This window comes from Pyrus communis, chromosome 2 (assembly GCF_041283825.1).
Source record: "Pyrus communis isolate YQ-2024b chromosome 2, ASM4128382v1, whole genome shotgun sequence".
Classification (NCBI taxonomy): domain Eukaryota; kingdom Viridiplantae; phylum Streptophyta; class Magnoliopsida; order Rosales; family Rosaceae; genus Pyrus; species Pyrus communis.
Window position 1 is genome coordinate 6,297,718 of NC_142566.1, and position 16,288 is coordinate 6,314,005.

General features: G+C 37.2%; 3 protein-coding genes across 8 annotated transcripts; 2 read left to right on the forward strand and 1 right to left on the reverse strand.

Annotated features, from left to right (window-relative positions):
• The first annotated feature begins 2,883 nt into the window (after window positions 1–2,883).
• Window positions 2,884–4,601, forward strand: LOC137748377 (xylulose 5-phosphate/phosphate translocator, chloroplastic-like). The gene has a single exon (XM_068488524.2). The coding sequence runs from the start codon at window positions 3,136–3,138 to the stop codon at window positions 4,480–4,482; it is 1,347 nt and encodes a 448-aa protein (XP_068344625.2). The 5' UTR covers window positions 2,884–3,135; the 3' UTR covers window positions 4,483–4,601.
• Window positions 4,602–7,197: 2,596 nt separating this feature from the next.
• LOC137749049 (B3 domain-containing protein Os04g0386900-like) lies at window positions 7,198–12,444 on the forward strand. 6 transcript variants are annotated; one of them, XR_015955253.1, is made up of 5 exons: window positions 7,200–7,426; window positions 8,552–8,700; window positions 8,926–9,196; window positions 9,883–11,088; window positions 11,182–12,444. XR_015955253.1 is itself a non-coding variant. In XM_088683424.1 (4 exons), exons 2-4 carry the CDS (start codon window positions 8,575–8,577, stop codon window positions 9,363–9,365), a joined length of 435 nt encoding a protein of 144 aa, XP_088539550.1. In that variant the 5' UTR covers window positions 7,198–7,426; window positions 8,546–8,574; the 3' UTR covers window positions 9,366–9,518. The 6 variants fall into 6 exon arrangements, 5 of the variants coding, with proteins under 5 accessions (XP_088539550.1, XP_088539547.1, XP_088539556.1 ...); XM_088683424.1 differs by lacking the exons at window positions 9,883–11,088; window positions 11,182–12,444 and adding an exon at window positions 9,328–9,518 and having other exon boundaries at window positions 7,198–7,426; window positions 8,546–8,700; XM_088683421.1 differs by lacking the exons at window positions 9,883–11,088; window positions 11,182–12,444 and adding an exon at window positions 9,328–9,518 and having other exon boundaries at window positions 7,199–7,426.
• LOC137749048 (protein NUCLEAR FUSION DEFECTIVE 4) lies at window positions 10,317–14,568 on the reverse strand. The gene is made up of 3 exons (XM_068489235.2): window positions 14,024–14,568; window positions 11,160–12,091; window positions 10,317–11,069 (listed from the first exon to the last, which is right to left on the reverse strand). Exons 1-3 carry the CDS (start codon window positions 14,330–14,332, stop codon window positions 10,568–10,570), a joined length of 1,743 nt encoding a protein of 580 aa, XP_068345336.2. The 5' UTR covers window positions 14,333–14,568; the 3' UTR covers window positions 10,317–10,567.
• Between the last annotated feature and the right edge of the window lie 1,720 nt (window positions 14,569–16,288).

Below are 16,288 nucleotides of genomic sequence, written 5' to 3' on the forward strand. Positions count from 1 at the left end.
CAAGAGCCCTTTGAAGAAATCCGCATAACCATTATTCAAGATCAAGCCCAAAAGCCCCCTTGAAGACCCGTTCATCAACCTTCAAAGATCAAGCCCTCAAGGCCCCTTGAAGAAACTTCCCTTAACCTTCAAGATCAAGCCCCAACAGCCCTTGAAGAAACTTCAAACTGTTTATCCAAGATCAAGCCTCGATGGCCCTTGGATCAATCGCACATCCATAAATCAACACCTTACAGAGATCGAATCAGAGGACCAAATCACAAAGAGATTGTAACCCCAAAATCATTAATTAATACAAAATATATTTTGTACACGTGTTTTTGTTCCAGGAATTTTTCATGTTTACAGACTTGCTATGGATTTATAAGACGAGGTTTGAGCCTTTGAGCTTTGATGTTTGATACGAGTTTTTGAGATATGTTTTTGGTACTTACCTAGCGGGTCATCATATGGCACATCCGCACACCATGTGTATTATGTCTATGGCCATAGGACACAGTTCATGGAGGAGTGAGTTATGATGCATGTTATACCCCCAGCTTCACCACCAAAAGCAGTGTCGGACAGCTTCACTAGCCACGGCTAGTGTCGGTGTGGATGTTATGCTATTTGATTTAGCTTCACCTATTGATGATGGACAGGTTATTCAGCTTCACCTTCGGGTGATGGATAGGTTATACAGCTTCACCTTCGGGTGATGGACATATACTGCCTTTGGGCGACTATGATACCCCTAGTTGAGTACCTTACTGATGAGATTTACGGATTTACCTTTGGGCGTATTACCATTTTTGAGCACTGGTTTTACATACATGTTTTACGAATGTTCTACATGGCATGCTAGGGTTTTTCATAAAATCTATATGTAGTATATACATGTTTTCAAAACAAAGGGTTAGTATGTTCATAAATAAAATGGTTTTCATATTATTAGTATTATTATAAACTTTGATCCACTCACCTTTTCTATTTTGTGCCCCCTCAGGAGTTAGAAGCGAGCCATTCGATCCCAGCATCAGGGCACTTTTGCGTAGGTATCTTCGAGTCTTTTCAGTGTAGGACCCACTCTTTTATTCATATACTTTATTGTAATTCTTTCATATATTCCTTGATTAGTTGTATGCTTTGAACATATTTTTGCATCATATTTCTTTCTAATTACCTATCTTATTGTATACATGTTTAAAATGGCTTCGTCACCCTCAGATGTTGGCCAACACGTGCCTACCCTAATATTTAGGGATATTGTGGTTGGGGCGTGACATCATACCATAACACATGGTCTTAACGTCTCTAAAGTATGAGCACTTCTAATAAATTATGTTCGGTTTCTTTCACCTTACTAGTAGCTTTTGGCTTTTCAATAATACTTGTATAAAGCTTTTTCTTTGTGAGAACTTGTTAATTCTCTTGTTACTAATATGTGCTAAATGTCTCCTAATACTAGTGAATGTAAGATGTATTGGACAATAAACTCTTGAAAATGTTTTCTAAAATAGTCTAAGCCAATAATATGCAACGGTCATGTAAAATAAGTGGGTGTGTGATATCAATTGTTTTGATGACTTCCGTCCTCAAGGTAATTTACTATTACATTGATGCTATTAAAATGCTAAACTAGAGCTTTGATATCAAAAGGCTCAGTTATATAGTTGAATGACCGTTATAACAACTAGACATCAAATCTTGCACATGAAACTCGACATGTTTCAACATTTAGGTTGCTCACAAGGCAGGTATAAAGCCACAAGGGCTGAACTCATATGTACTCTGGTTAATATCTAGTTATTTGTATGACAAGCATTCAACTATAACATAGTGCTCAAACATCAGTTTAGCAAAATAACAATAACTACATTATTATCTCTTTATTTTGGGATGGAAATCTACTTGAAGAAACAAACTAAAAGAAGAGAGAGAGAGAGAGAGAGAGAGAGAGAGAGAGAGAGAGAGTGCTAACTCAAGCTTGGAGACTTGCTTGAATATGCACAGTTGAACTTCTATTGATATACAAGAGTTTACAAAGGAAGTATTTACATGAGAGCAATAAAGATTAACACGAGAACAAATGACTTGAAAGATTTCATGTGTGTTTACCATTGAATGCGATCCTTTTTTGTACAGACTGGAAGTTGCCTTCAAGACAAAAATGCTATAGTGAAAGGAGATTTGGGGTTATCCACACTTGTGTCACTTAGTAGCGTAATAACTGTTTTTGTTGAAAGAAACTGTTCTTACGAAATTTTAAAACAGAGGGGGTCATAATTTTGGAAAAAAAAAAAATTACTTCATTGGCTTATTTCGTTGAGCTCCTAGTGGGTACCTACGGAGTTATGCCACGTTTTGTCGATTTTTCCAATACCTGTCAAGGAGCGCATTTTATCGAATAGTTGATGTGAATAGCGTCGCACACAAGAAATATGAGAAGAAACGCATAAGAAAGAAAGAAAGAAAAAATCTACAAATAACTATATAAAGTTGCACAAAAAATCTATAGTGTTTTCGACTCACACTTTCAATTTGTCGCATTTGTCTTTAAGAGTTATGAGGCCCAAACCTTGAGCGACATCTTGGCAATGTACAATTAAAATTATACTCTGTAAGGAATTGTCGATTGTAAAAATGCAGAACTCGCTTGAGTTATAGGACTTGTTTGAATGTATTTTTAAAATGACTAAAAATGCTTTTAGAGAAAACGTTTTTGGGTTCTAAAAGCACTTGAAGCGTTTTTCCAGGATTTTCTTATATTTTTACTAAAGTTTGGTTCCAAAAATATTTTCTTCAAAATACTTTCGGTTATTTTAAAAACATTTCTAAACGTGTTCATAATTATTTGACATTTTCATTCAATTAAGTCGGTGAAGAGCCGAACTCGGCGGCCTACCGAAGAGCCTGATCTCTGGGCTCGGGCATCTTCTCGCGGGGTGCCTTCTGCCCCAACAAAATATCTTACGCAGCATATGCCAAACTGAAAAGGAATTTATAAAATTAAAACCAGAGGATTAGCAAGCACTCGTGTCCTCCTCAAATCTCCAAACCCTGCGCATTTATATTGTACTTGCAGAATCTCTGTCCCTCTCTCTCTCTCTCTTCTCTCTCCACAACCATAGTCACAGCCAATTGCCACAACACCAAATGCTTACCTTGAATCTCAGTTGTCCTTCTTCCCCTGTCACTTTCTCCAAATCCCGCCATCAACTCCCCTCTATTAATGCCTCCTTCTCCCCCTCACCCTCCTCCTCTTCACTTCTCACTAGAATCCAAACGCACTCATATCCTCTGCACCAACAACCCACCTCTCTCAGACCCCAAACATCCCCCAAATTCTCCAAATTCTCAAGCTTTACCAGAATCTATGGCTACCCATTTGGAATTTCGTCAAAAGAAACAAAATCCATGTGCCAGATTCGAGGTTCGAGCTCAAAGATCAGCCATTTGAGCGAAGCCTGTGAATTCCTATCTAGGTTTGGGAGAAAACCCAGGTCCCAAATCCCAAAAGCTGCTTCTGAATCCAATACAGGAGGAGAAACTGAAGCTGCAGTCTCAAAGCCCAAGGCCACCACCGCCCAGCTCGCGCTTATTTTTGGGCTATGGTACTTCCAGAACATTGTCTTCAACATCTACAACAAGAAGGTACTGAATGTCTTTCCATATCCATGGCTTCTCGGATCTTTTCAGCTCTTTGCTGGGTCTGTTTGGATGTTCATTCTCTGGTCTTTGAAGCTCCAACCCCGCCCGAAAATTTCTAAACCTTTCATTGTTGCACTCCTTGGACCTGCATTGTTCCACACTGTAGGCCACATTTCAGCATGTGTCTCGTTCTCTAAGGTGGCTGTTTCTTTCACCCATGTAATCAAATCGTCGGAGCCTGTTTTTTCAGTACTGTTTTCGTCGTTCCTAGGCGATTCGTACCCTTTACAGGTCTGGCTTTCAATCCTCCCTATTGTTATGGGTTGTGCTCTTGCTGCTATTACTGAGGTGTCATTCAATGTGCAAGGCCTTTGGGGTGCTTTGATTAGCAATGTCGGGTTCGTGTTGAGGAACATTTACTCGAAACGTAGTTTACAGAACTTCAAGGAAGTAGATGGGTTGAACTTGTATGGTTGGATCAGTATAATTTCGTTCTTCTATCTGTTTCCCGCCGCTATTTTCCTTGAAGGGTCTCAATGGGTTCAAGGATATCACAAAGCTCTTGCAGCTGTAGGAAAACCATCCACATTGTACCTATGGGTGTTGCTATCTGGAGTGTTTTACCATCTCTATAACCAATCATCGTATCAAGCTCTTGATGAAATTAGCCCCTTGACCTTTTCAGTTGGAAACACAATGAAGAGAGTGGTGGTAATAATATCGACTGTGTTGGTGTTCAGAAATCCAGTTAGACCTCTTAATGCACTTGGATCCGCCGTTGCAATTTTTGGGACTTTCTTGTATTCGCAGGCTACAGCTAAAAAGAAAAAGGGTGGTGAAAAGAAGGATTGAATATAATTTTTACTTGGTCTGCTTTAGGCGTCTTATTTTTTGGCCTGGTAAAATTTGTGATTTTGCTTTGGTTTGTTCTACAGCTATCAAGTTTTAATACTGGCTCAGGTTTCATATCATCGTTTCTTCCCCCTTGAATTTATGCTTGCGTCCGTGTGTGTTACCGATGAATGTATGCTAGGATTGATGAGGCCTTTATTCTACCTGTTCACTTGTTACCTGATTCGAATGATTTAGTTTTGATGTTTATTTGAGCCTAGAGATCTAGGAAGTTGAGTGCAGGATTTTGCCTTTTTGTTAAGCTTACACATATGGAGGAGGTCATTTTATTGTTAAGCTTCAAATGCTTGTTGTCTGGCTTTATAGTTATGCAGCACCTGAGACTATGAAGGTCGGGAACGTGAATTACTTGTAATGTGGTAGTTTAGTGTTCCTATATTTCTTGAGCTTCCTTACCTTGTAAGAACAAGCTACAGCATGTAGGATATTGGCAACTGAGGAGTTTTCTGTACACTCTGTGTCGTCCAAACTGTAGACAGCATGTAGGATATTTTATTTTAAAATAACACAGATGAAAACTTGCACTTTAGTGATATTTTAAGTAAAGCAAAGAAACAAGGCTGGCTATAGAATGAAGTCGAAAATCCAAAGGTATGGAGCCCCAAATCTATCCTTCACTTTAAGAAATTCACATTTTATCGAGTTTAAGTTGCGTTGCGTTAATCTGTATTTGTCATTTGCGTGCTCTATGACATTACTTCTCTTCTTTTTCTTTTGCTTCTGGGTCTGAGACCGTAATCTCTACTTGATCTTTACGTTAGAGTTTACCTAAAGGCGGAGCTGATTTAAAGTATCTTCTTTTTCTTCTTGGTTAATTTGTTCTGTTGCTACTTTCGAACATGTTTGTGCATTTTCTTTTGTCATACGCAATGACCATAATATTTTGTTACGTTCCACAGCTGATCTTCGTAGATGTATGTTTGATACCGCTTCCTTGATTTCTTGCTACTCTGGATCATGCTTGTCAGATTGACGATCTTGAAAGCAAATAAGACTGACCGGAATAACTCCAGATTACTAACGCAGCGGATTTGTTCTATCCATTGTTGCTTCATCCTATGCTTATTACTTCAACTATGTCACTGCAGGACCCAATACATTAGTGTCTAAATCTGTTGCGTTCTTCTTTGCGCGTGGCCGGTGTGTAAGAAACTTGCATTCAAAGTATAAATCAAAATCCCCATCTTAATATTGAAGGAGCAACAATACGTTCACTTTTATAAATATTGGAGAAATTTCATCTTCTTACAAGTAACAGTAGCCAGAACTCCTCTATCCGTACTCCGTAATGCTTGTCCACCATAACGTAAAATTATTGCACTCTTCTTCTATCTCCATCTCCAAGCGAAGGGGTTAGCATGTCGTGCCAACAAGACAATGATTGAGCTACAAAGAATCACTTAAAACACAACCATTATTAGCGAGGAATTTGAAGAAAATTGGGGAGATCATCATTTTCGACTTATATTTTGTAAATCAAATTATGTGGCAGTTGATGGTTAAATTTAACCATTAGTCGCTATATCAGGTAATCTACAAAATATGGTTTACATAGACAGCATGATGGGAAATCAATACACCACTTTCATTATCTGTCAGAAAATGCATGCTTATTAGCTTCAAAGAAAGATGAAGACAATTCTCCCACGTCTCCATTCGAATTCAAAGTCTGAATGAAGGCAATTGATCCTCCTTACTTGTACTTGATGCGTTTCCACGGTCTTTGCAGACTTGTATTTGACGCGTTTTCGTTGTTTTTTGTTTTGGTCGAATATGAACTCTGCATTCTAAGTTTGTTTGTCATTTATCTCAATCACGCTATAAAGAAATGTGCATTGAAAAAATAAATTACAAGCTAAAGCAATAGATGCCAACAAAACCAAACTTTCTGCAATGCCAGTGAAAATGTATCTATTTGACTTAGTGATTGTTAGTTTTGGAGTTATTAGATTAAGAACACACAACAATTGATTGGCTTATATGCATAAGTTGGATAAAGCTATAATTCCTATCTGACAACTCATGATGGTTTCTTCTTAAGTTACAAATCAAATGTATTTGCACACGAATATATGCTAATAAGTAAATTACAAGCTGAGACTAAGTAACTAACAAAATCAAAATTTTCACGAAACAAGTGAGAATGTATTGATTTGACTTAGCAGTTGTTACAATATAGAGGGTGCAAATTTTAAGATGTAAAAGTCACATTTCTTGGATACATAAATAGAAGTTCTACTTCAACTAAAGGGCGAAATTTCGAATTTTATTTACATTTTTCTCGTTTGCTAGCGGACTCCACCTCATAAAGATGTAAAACAAGAACATAATGAAGTTCAAGTAAAAAAAGAATCAGGGTCTAATGCCCTGTCTTCTCTGATCCTTTTCTTTTCTAGGTACAAGATCCATAAGCGTCCATTATTAAAGTGATCATGCCCCGATATTATTCTCATATTTAAGTTAATCACTTAGGCCAAATACTCTACGCGGTATCAAGCCTAATGAACCTCATATGTGAGTATGTGGGGAGATTTTTTTTTATGTACCAAAGAACAAAAGCAAGTGACACGTGATGCAGTGTTTTTGGTGCATCGAAAAATTTATCTGGAAAATATCTAATGACTAATTTGTGTTTATAAAATACGAATAATTTTTGCGTTACGTGAGGCGTGATGAATAATTGAAGTATTAAAAGTAAGCAATTTAAAAAGTTTAAGATGTCACTCCAATACACCGCGGTTCTTGCCTTCTGGGTACAGTCCAGAATCCCAGATAGAAATTTATAGGTAAAAAGGGGTTGATTGATTCTCTCTTCCCTTCTCGCTCCGCTCGATCTCTGTCACTCGGCTACTCTCACCTCATTGGCCAACCCCACTCCAACCAGGTTCTCCACCGACGTATTATTTTTCCTACTAAAACTGGTTTCAAATTTCTGGGTTTTAGGATTTTATTGTTTCTGACTTGTGGGTTTTTAATGAATTATGTTCTTCTTAGAGCACAAGAGGTTCTTAGTTCTTAGTTTGGAAAATACTAGGTTTATGTTTGATGTTTCGTGCTTGTTCATCTGTTGGTTGGATGTATCTTTACATGGACTGTCACAGTTTAGCATTTATTTTCCATATGTGGGCAAGGTTATGCTGGAGCTATATTGTTCTTAAAATCTCATATTTGAAGAAGAACAATTGACCATCTATGTTCATTGTTTTGCTCGTCAACTTATTGGTTCGAGCTCGATTCCTACTTTTCGCCTTTAATTATTTGCCCTACACTACACACCTTGATTTTTTATTATAGCTAACAGCTCCTTCTACTTTAGATTATAAATGTTCTTCATCACTGGCTTCTGGTGGTGATCCATGGTTGTTCTCCGACGGACTGATGCTGTGATTCTTAATATTCATATGTTTCGAGCTTCAGTCTGAGTATTTTCAATCTATTCTCCTCATGTTATTGGAGTCTACAGACAAGTTTTAGCTGACTCTGGTGATTCATGCTCATCATTCCATATAATTTACTTCCGTTCCACGCCTCTGGGATTTGGGGGCTTCAGGTGCAGAAGTTGGTTGATAATAAAGTTATATAATTACTATCTTTGTAAACACGTATATATTCTAGTTTGGCTACTTGTTGTCCAGAATACTTTTTCATATAATCCTCAAGTTATTAGTCTATAGGCAAACGTTATATTAGTCTTCTTAGTTCATCCTATGTTTTATACTGGTTTCCCTGTGTTTCACTTTCACCCTTTCAGATACTTTCTAAAGAGTTTTATTTTACCTGCTAGGTAAAAAGTTTCCTTCTGCTCATCCTTTCTGATATTATTTATGTTTCTTGCGCCAGTGCATGTTTTGTTAAGTTATTTTTGAAGCTGTTAGCAACTTGTCATAACCTGTAAAATTTCTGACTTATTTTTCATCGCAAGGTGTTTATTATGTTTTTCACTGTTAGATATCTTTTCATTAAGAGCATGATCTGTTTCGCTGATAATTTCGTTTTTGTTAAGTTACAGTTGCTGAAGCAGAAGATCCTCAAATGGGAGACCAACCCACATCAAATTCCATGATTGAATTGCAAGGGGATGAGTTTTGGCCGCTCTCAGAGAAACCCTTTTTTGAAGTCGTTATCACAAAAGCAAATGTCAAGCCCTCTTTTCAAATGGTAATGATCTTATCTCCCATGATTGAAAGGTGGTGAGATATCCGATTATGTCAATTTCTTAACTGTTGATGCTTGTCCACATTAACACTTTGTTGCTGCTCAAACTTCTTTCGTCTTTGCAGTTATAGGTGGTACTGCTTTTAAATCCCTGATAATATGCTAGTTTGGGATCATCATTTTATTAGCTGTGGTCTAGTTCATTGAAATAATCATTTGTTGGGATAGGTGATCCCGGGCAAATTTCAACAAACACTACCTTCCTGTTCAATTCCTACTGTTCTCACGTTTGGAGGCAAAAACTGGGAGATGACATATACACACGGCTCTGGTCAGAGAAAGTTTGATACTAACTGGAGAGAATTTGTCAACGACAACAATTTGAAGGTTGGAGATGCATGTGTATTCGAACTCCTGGAGTGCAGCAGCACAAAACTCGTATTCAGAGTCCAAATTCTCAGAGGTGACATCCCATCTGAACTTCTAGGCAAGCTGAAAGGTGAGACTGTAGATGCACCCATAATTATTGATTAGTATATTCTATATTGCCTGCCTTTTCATCCATGCTCTCATTCTCCTGAATGACATTAACATCAGGAGCTAATATAATTTGAATATGTGGAACTCCAGCAGATCTTGTTAAGGATGCTACATCTGTATACTGCTGAGTCCCTTATGTTGTTCCAGTCTAGGCGTTATGGTGTAATCTGATATGATATTTTATGTATGAGAATCTATTGTATGCACATTCGGATACGTTGGAAAGAATGTTATCTAGTAAAGTACTTAATTTCTCAGAGGCCTCCTTCAGGTTTCTGTAACTGTCCTCTTTAATAAGTTCTTACCGCGCAACTGACCTGCTGTCTCAAAATGCATCAAACAACCGGAGGAATGAATCCGAAGGTCATATAATCCACTGTAGTGACAATACTTGCTATTTCTGATGAGTTGGGAGGTTTTCTGTGGCTATCATGATTCTTGGCTTGAAGGACTACGTTATCCCCAAGGGATTCTTGAATCTGATGAAACTGAGGGGATGACACCGATTTGTTAAACCTTTAGCTTGTCTTTGTTTAGTCTGTACTTTTATTTGATAATTTACCAGATGGTGTAGTTCCGTCTTTGATTTAAGATTGTATCTTTTCATTCTTTTTTTTTTTTTTTTTTTGTTTCTTTTTCTCTCAGAGTGAGCAGTTACCGGAAAAAAGAGCAGTTACCACTAGTTAATGCTACATATGAAGATAGACCTTTACTTGATATAGCTATTCGACTGTCTCCCCAGCCAACTGTAGACAAGATTGTTTAGGCTTTCAAACCTTTGTTAAATGCAAAGAGTAGAATGTCAAAAAGGAAAAGAAAATCTCAATCCATTTGAACTCCTGTAAATTGCAGCAGTTTATGTTGTAAAAGTGGAACCTGTTTATAAGGTTTGGGGCTAGCTCAGGCGGTGAGGGGTTAGAGATAGCAGTTAGGAACTTGGGATTAGGATAGATGATGAACTCGATCTGGACACCAAAAAACCTGGTTCTTACAGTCCTGTTTTTGTTGTTTATATGCTTCTGTGAATTGTACTTTGGAGCATGTGTAAGAGAATATATAAAAAGAATACAACAAAAACAGAAGGGTGAAAGATGGTTAGAACTCATCTAAAAAATTTCTAACATTCTCTTGCTGACATCTTCCCTTCTACTATGTTACATGTAATCTCTTTATTTTCTCAGTCTAACATGCATATACTCATCGCTTACGTCTATTTTTCATTTGAAATCCCACACATCTATAAGCTTTTCCCGAAGTTACCATTATATGAAATCCCACATCTATGAGCTTCTCCAAAAGTTACCATTTATAAAATTATGAAAATTCGAAGCTAAGAGGAGGTTTGTAAGGAGGATTCTGTGACTTGTGTCCGATTTCTGTTCCTCTCAAATCGATTATAAGCGGTCCTTGTCCGTAGGAATAGCAAGAAGCTTGAAGTTAAACCTACTATTGAAATACAGCCCCACCATATGAATGTCTGCCTATAGCATGACCTTCCCATGCACAATGTTGCATCCTTTAACAAGCTCACTGGGGTGATTGAGCTTCCTTCATGGGAATCATACACCAAAGCTGCAAGAAGGCCATATAGGAGTGAGCCAATTGGGATGTTGGTGATGAGGATGTTGTGGTTTACACCCGCGCTGTTTGGGCCAAAAATCTCTGATGTGACTGACACAGCTGCAGAAAACACAAAGCCGGAGCTTATCCCAATTAAGCCTGTTCCTGTACGCAGCATTGCCTCACTGCCTGATGCGGCCAGCAGAAAGAAGGCAATTGGTGTTGGCACCAGCGCAACTACTAGCCATCCAGTCCTTGCAAAATAGACCTTGCTGCATTAGCAAGACGCAGGTTAGGTTTTATTGCATCTGCTTTTTTCTCATTCTCCAATTGATAAAACCAGTAGTTTTTTAGATACATACTCACGCAGGAAATCTGGTGCAGCTGAGAGCAAACGGCCGAAGAAGGAGCATGAAGAATATACTGTGACAAGAGAACTAGTCAGGGAACTGTATCCAAGTGATTCTGAAATCTGGCCTAGATTGTTGCTGTAGACCAACCCGATAGTTGCCCCACATAAGTATGCAGCATAGTATAGCCAAAAATCCCACCGGCGTACGAGCAGCCTAGCTGAGTGCTCTTCACCTAGCACTGTCAACCTGTCTTTTTCCATCACCTTCCCAAAACAAGCGAAACACCCAAAAAAGCCTTCCCTGTGTATCAGCCCATACGAACTGGTGTTGGTGGGATTTGTGGCATTCGTGGCATTATCATTTTCACTTCCAGCAATGAGTTCCTTATGGAGCTCAAGATCATCAGTGTCAACCAGATCGAAGGTTGATGAGATTTCAGAAAGGAAGCTTGAGGGGGAGTTCCTACGAGCCCACTCACGTGCATATGCCATTCCAGGCAGACACAGAGGTAGGATTAGGAGACAAATCGCACCAACTAAGAGTATCCGAGCTTTTGATGCATCAGATGATAGTGAGTTGAGGAGGAGGAGATATAGGCCTGTGACCACGGCTAGGATGTTTAGGCAAAGAAAAATCATGGAGTCACGGCGAGTGGCCTCAGCGGGAAGGGACTGAACTGGGGGCTGACGGAGCACAGGGATTAATGCAACGACGGATGGGAAGAGAGGAACTAGAGCATTAAGGAAGAGGTAGATGGTATCACTGTTCGGGTTTACTGCATTGGCAATGAGGGTGTAGAGGGCTGCACTTAACCCATTGAAACTGATTGTGAGGGACAGCGCAAGTGCGCGGTTGGCTTGGAAGTGTCTGATGCATAGAACATAGCAGACTGTGTTGAACCAGCAGATGCTGCATCCAGCCAACAAGCATAGAAGGTATACCTGCCAAGCCAAAACACTTCAACATTAATCATCGGGTTACTTGTTTTATGATCCTCAATCTTCCTTTGGTTTTTATTTTGATCTCAATTGTTTTTTGCTGCTTTTTCATTACTAGCTCCTAATGAAATGAGGATCACTTGGCCCAACTTGTGTTGTGGCCTTATTCTTAATTCTTTGAAGCTTTTGTCTTGTTTACTCAAAGAAATAAACCTTATTTGCTAGGGATTTGCAGCGTAAGTAGTTAAGAGCGTTTATTCATGCACTTGAGGTCATGTGTACTAATACTTTGTGAGTCAATATTGGTTCTTTAGAAAGAAAAAAGGCTTATTTGTAGCAATGATCTTTGAATTTTACCCCTAGTTTAATTTTAGTCTCTGAACTCTCATATTAGTTTTTCTTAGTCTTCGAACTTAAAATGTGTTGTACCATTGGTCTTTTTCACTAATGCCGTATATTTCTCATTAACTTCAAGCGTATATTGGAACTATATCCCACACAACTCAAAATGAATTTAAAAATGAGAAAAAAAAAAATCTTAAATATCAGATTTTTTTTTTTTTTTTTTTTTTTTGTTTTTTTGTTTTGAGTAAGAAAATTGAATACATATAAATTTTTTTCGTAGCTTAATATGTGATTTGTTAGTTATTTAAGTCCAACCATAGTTTGATCTCCTACCAACTATGAAATCGTGTTGCCTAATATCTACAAGTTGCTAAACTCCAACCCTTTTTATTTTGTATTTTTGTAATTCAAATTTCATTTGTTTCAAGTTTTAGATATTAATTTATAAATTATCATTTTTTTTTTTTTTAGTTTCTTCTATTGTTTTTTTAAGTTTTAAGTTGAAGTTCCTAATAAAACCCTAGATTTAATGGAAAAAAGACGGAGTTGGTGAAAATGACCAATGAAGCAACACATTGTTAAGTTTGAGTACTAAACAAACTAATATGAGAGTTCATAAATTAAAATTAAATTAGAGGTAAAGTTTAGAGATCATTATTACAATTAAGCTAAAAGAAAAACACGAACAAATCTAACTTAGCTTAACAAAACAAATAGTTGATTTAGGGAAAATGGATTTACCCTAACATTATCCATTTTTGTATATACTTTTGTATCTGTCACACCGACTTGCATAGTTCTATTGTTAATTTAATACAATATGCTTTACTTAACATTGATTTAGATTTTGTCAGAAATGATATTTTTAGGTCCACAACTTTATTATTTCATTTTGTGAATACAATGATATGAATTCCTAGGGTAGGATTTAATTTCAGCCAGAGTGAACCAATCATGATAATGCCGTGTCGAACTTGTCATCAGCGGGATACTTCCAAATAAAAGAAAATCCTAGACTGAAGTATTAAGTGACTCCCAACTTTTATTTTGACGTTTTTCTTCCTGCATGCTAATACAAAAACAAAACGAAAAAGAGATCGTGAGGGAAAAAATTCATCACCTCAGTTTTCTAGTGTTTTTTGGGGTAGATGGAGTCCTCAATGAAATGATGTGCTTGTTTTCCCTATGATTGGCTGATTAGTTGACTTATTAGGACTCGAACTGAAAGGTTGAAACCAAGCACATCAGCCTACATGCTTTTGTGGCCGTGGAGGTTACAAGTTCACCAATTTTAGGCCTAACTTCCCCTTCACTTTCCCAAGAAAAAAAAAGAAAACTGACTCCAAAAAAATTATAACCGAAATTGCAAGAAAAACATATGAACACATATATCCAAAGAAAAACCAAATCCGCAAAATATATGACAAGGAAGATGGAAAACACGTTAAAGTAGGATATCGATTTTCACTTCCGTTTTCTCTTCTTGCATTATGTTGATTCTTCATTTATTCAAAGAAAGAAGATGAGAGTGCGAGAATCACAGAATTCCGTTGCAAGAATTAAAAGAAAGAAAGACGAGAGCTGACTAACCATGACATAGGGCACGGAGATGATTCCACGAATGACAAACCATTGGAGGCCATAACCAACCAAACCCATGAAGACAGCCATGAACATAACAACCCACAAGGGAAAATACATGAGAGAAACCCCAGAACACCAACCCAATGCCTTCCCCATATCCGAGGCCACCGATAGATAGTTGAGCTGCACCTGAGAAATCCCCAGCACAGATTTCAGTTCAGAAGAATACGATGCGAAATCAAAGTTTGTCCCCGTGAACGCCTGTATCCACATCGCCGCCACAAGTATCATCCATTTTCCTGATTGCCCAACCATTCTTTCTCGGCCCCAAAATCTTTGATTTCTAATTCAAATCGTTCTTTGAATTAGAAACCAAATCCGCAGAGAATATAGAAAAATATGGGTTATGGGGTTTGAAGGAGAAAGAAGGGGTTTAAGGGGTATGATTTGTTCTGGGATTTGGATTGGATTGATATTTTCATAGGTGGCATAACCACAACTGCTAAATTCGTACATCGTTGTGTTCGTTGGCGCCCTCGTTTTCATGCATCAGTTTGTCTCTTCTTATTAGCTCTTCGATCTTTTTACATCTAACGGTCCAAATTAAAAGTTAAAGATGATCGTCGCTGAATTGATAGATGAATTAACATAAATCTAAATTAATTAAAAGATATAAGAAACAATTTCCCATTGCAAATAGAGCATCCATCTTCCTATACCGCTATACGCCATTGCCCATCAAATAATAAAAAAAATCCCCATAGTTAAGAGACGAGAAGATTGTCATTAATTATTTGTTTTAAATTGGGAAATATGAACAAGAAACTTGAAAGCTTCATTGCTCAATGAAGAACATGCATGCTTAAATTATTATTATTATTTTTTTTTTATCAAAAATCAATTTTAGGGTTTTAAAACCCTAGTATTCCTTTTTATGCAGATTTTTTTTTTAAATCCAGTGATATTCGTTTAATACTGACGAAATTAATAGCCTTATATTTGGTTTCTAAGCACCTTTCTACATAAGATGGTTCAACTTGTTGACAATCTAATTAGTTTCATCCCCTTAGTCTTTTTCTTTTTCTAGGACCACATGCTTTTCGCATCACCATCATATATTCTAGTACTTAATTCCAAGTGCTTTTCCAAATCAGAGGTTCTGTTTGATCAATCTCCCATACATGTGTGTCCTTCGTTTAGGGTTTCGGTCGTGTCGGGGTTTTTTTTTTTTTTTTTTTTTTTTTTTGAACAAATGATATTATCTACACTAAGAGAAAGTAGAATGGATTTAAGCCTCACAATGAGCTAGCAATAATTTAGTTCAAATTCGCTTTTGGTAAGATAGAACCTAAGACCTCTTACTTACATGTGAATAGTCGTTTTGATAACATATAATTCATCTTATTTAATCGGGCTGTTTGGTAGATGGGCCGGAAGGGGAATAGAGGTGGGCCTTGATTGTACCAAGTTATTACATTTCGACGGATGGGCTTGAAAATACAACCCAACCCACTAAGTAAATGAAGACCGATACATGGCGAATTATTTTGATGATGGTTGAGCCCACCCCAAATGTGCACTTGACTTACTACAGCCCAACAACATGGTCGTCACGAACGACATGTCGGTAAATCACAAAGATGAACCGTTAACGTTATTGAAGCCAAGAAGCGTAAATGACAACCATCATCATTTGGTACGATCAATAAATGGCCTCTTACAGTACGTTTGACTCTCTTGTGTTTGCAGGTATTGTTCATATTGTTCGTCGTTGTTATCGTAAACAATTTCTTCACAGGAGGTGAAAGATATATGTCCATGTGACAAGTCAACATCTTTCATGCTTAACAAATAATTTGAACATTCATTGTCACGTTAGAAATGTGTCATAAAGTCAATCATGAAATAAAACTTTACGTGCTTTTACATATTAAATTAATTTAGTTTAATTTAATGTTTTTTATATATAGACCCTTGTAATTCTTATTTCCTCGACAAAAACCCACCTAGTTATAAACATTTAAACAAAACCCAAATTAAAAATGACTACCAAGTATAGTAGTAATTGACTTATTATTACAAAATATTTACAATTTGCACCACAATATTCAAAATAAAATCAATAAATGTTATTACTCACCATAATTACAATAAAAATATATATTATTGCACATATTATTACCCCTAACACACACATATATACTTCAAATGTATATATTACTACCATATATATAATACTACTATATGTTCACATACACACGCGCACACACA

Excerpts from the sequence above, each read along its gene's own strand:
- LOC137748377 (XM_068488524.2), top strand. The coding sequence starts at position 3,136 with ATGCTTACCTTGAATCTCAGTTGTCCTTCTTCCCCTGTCACTTTCTCC.
- LOC137749049 (XM_088683424.1), top strand. The coding sequence starts at position 8,575 with ATGGGAGACCAACCCACATCAAATTCCATGATTGAATTGCAAGGGGAT. Across the intron at positions 8,701-8,925 it reads TCAAGCCCTCTTTTCAAATG|GTGATCCCGGGCAAATTTCA; the intron begins GTAATGATCTTA and ends TTGTTGGGATAG. Across the intron at positions 9,197-9,327 it reads ACTTCTAGGCAAGCTGAAAG|CAGATCTTGTTAAGGATGCT; the intron begins GTGAGACTGTAG and ends GTGGAACTCCAG.
- LOC137749048 (XM_068489235.2), bottom strand. The coding sequence starts at position 14,332 with ATGGTTGGGCAATCAGGAAAATGGATGATACTTGTGGCGGCGATGTGG. Across the intron at positions 12,092-14,023 it reads TCTCCGTGCCCTATGTCATG|GTATACCTTCTATGCTTGTT; the intron begins GTTAGTCAGCTC and ends TTGGCTTGGCAG. Across the intron at positions 11,070-11,159 it reads GCACCAGATTTCCTGCGTGA|CAAGGTCTATTTTGCAAGGA; the intron begins GTATGTATCTAA and ends TTGCTAATGCAG.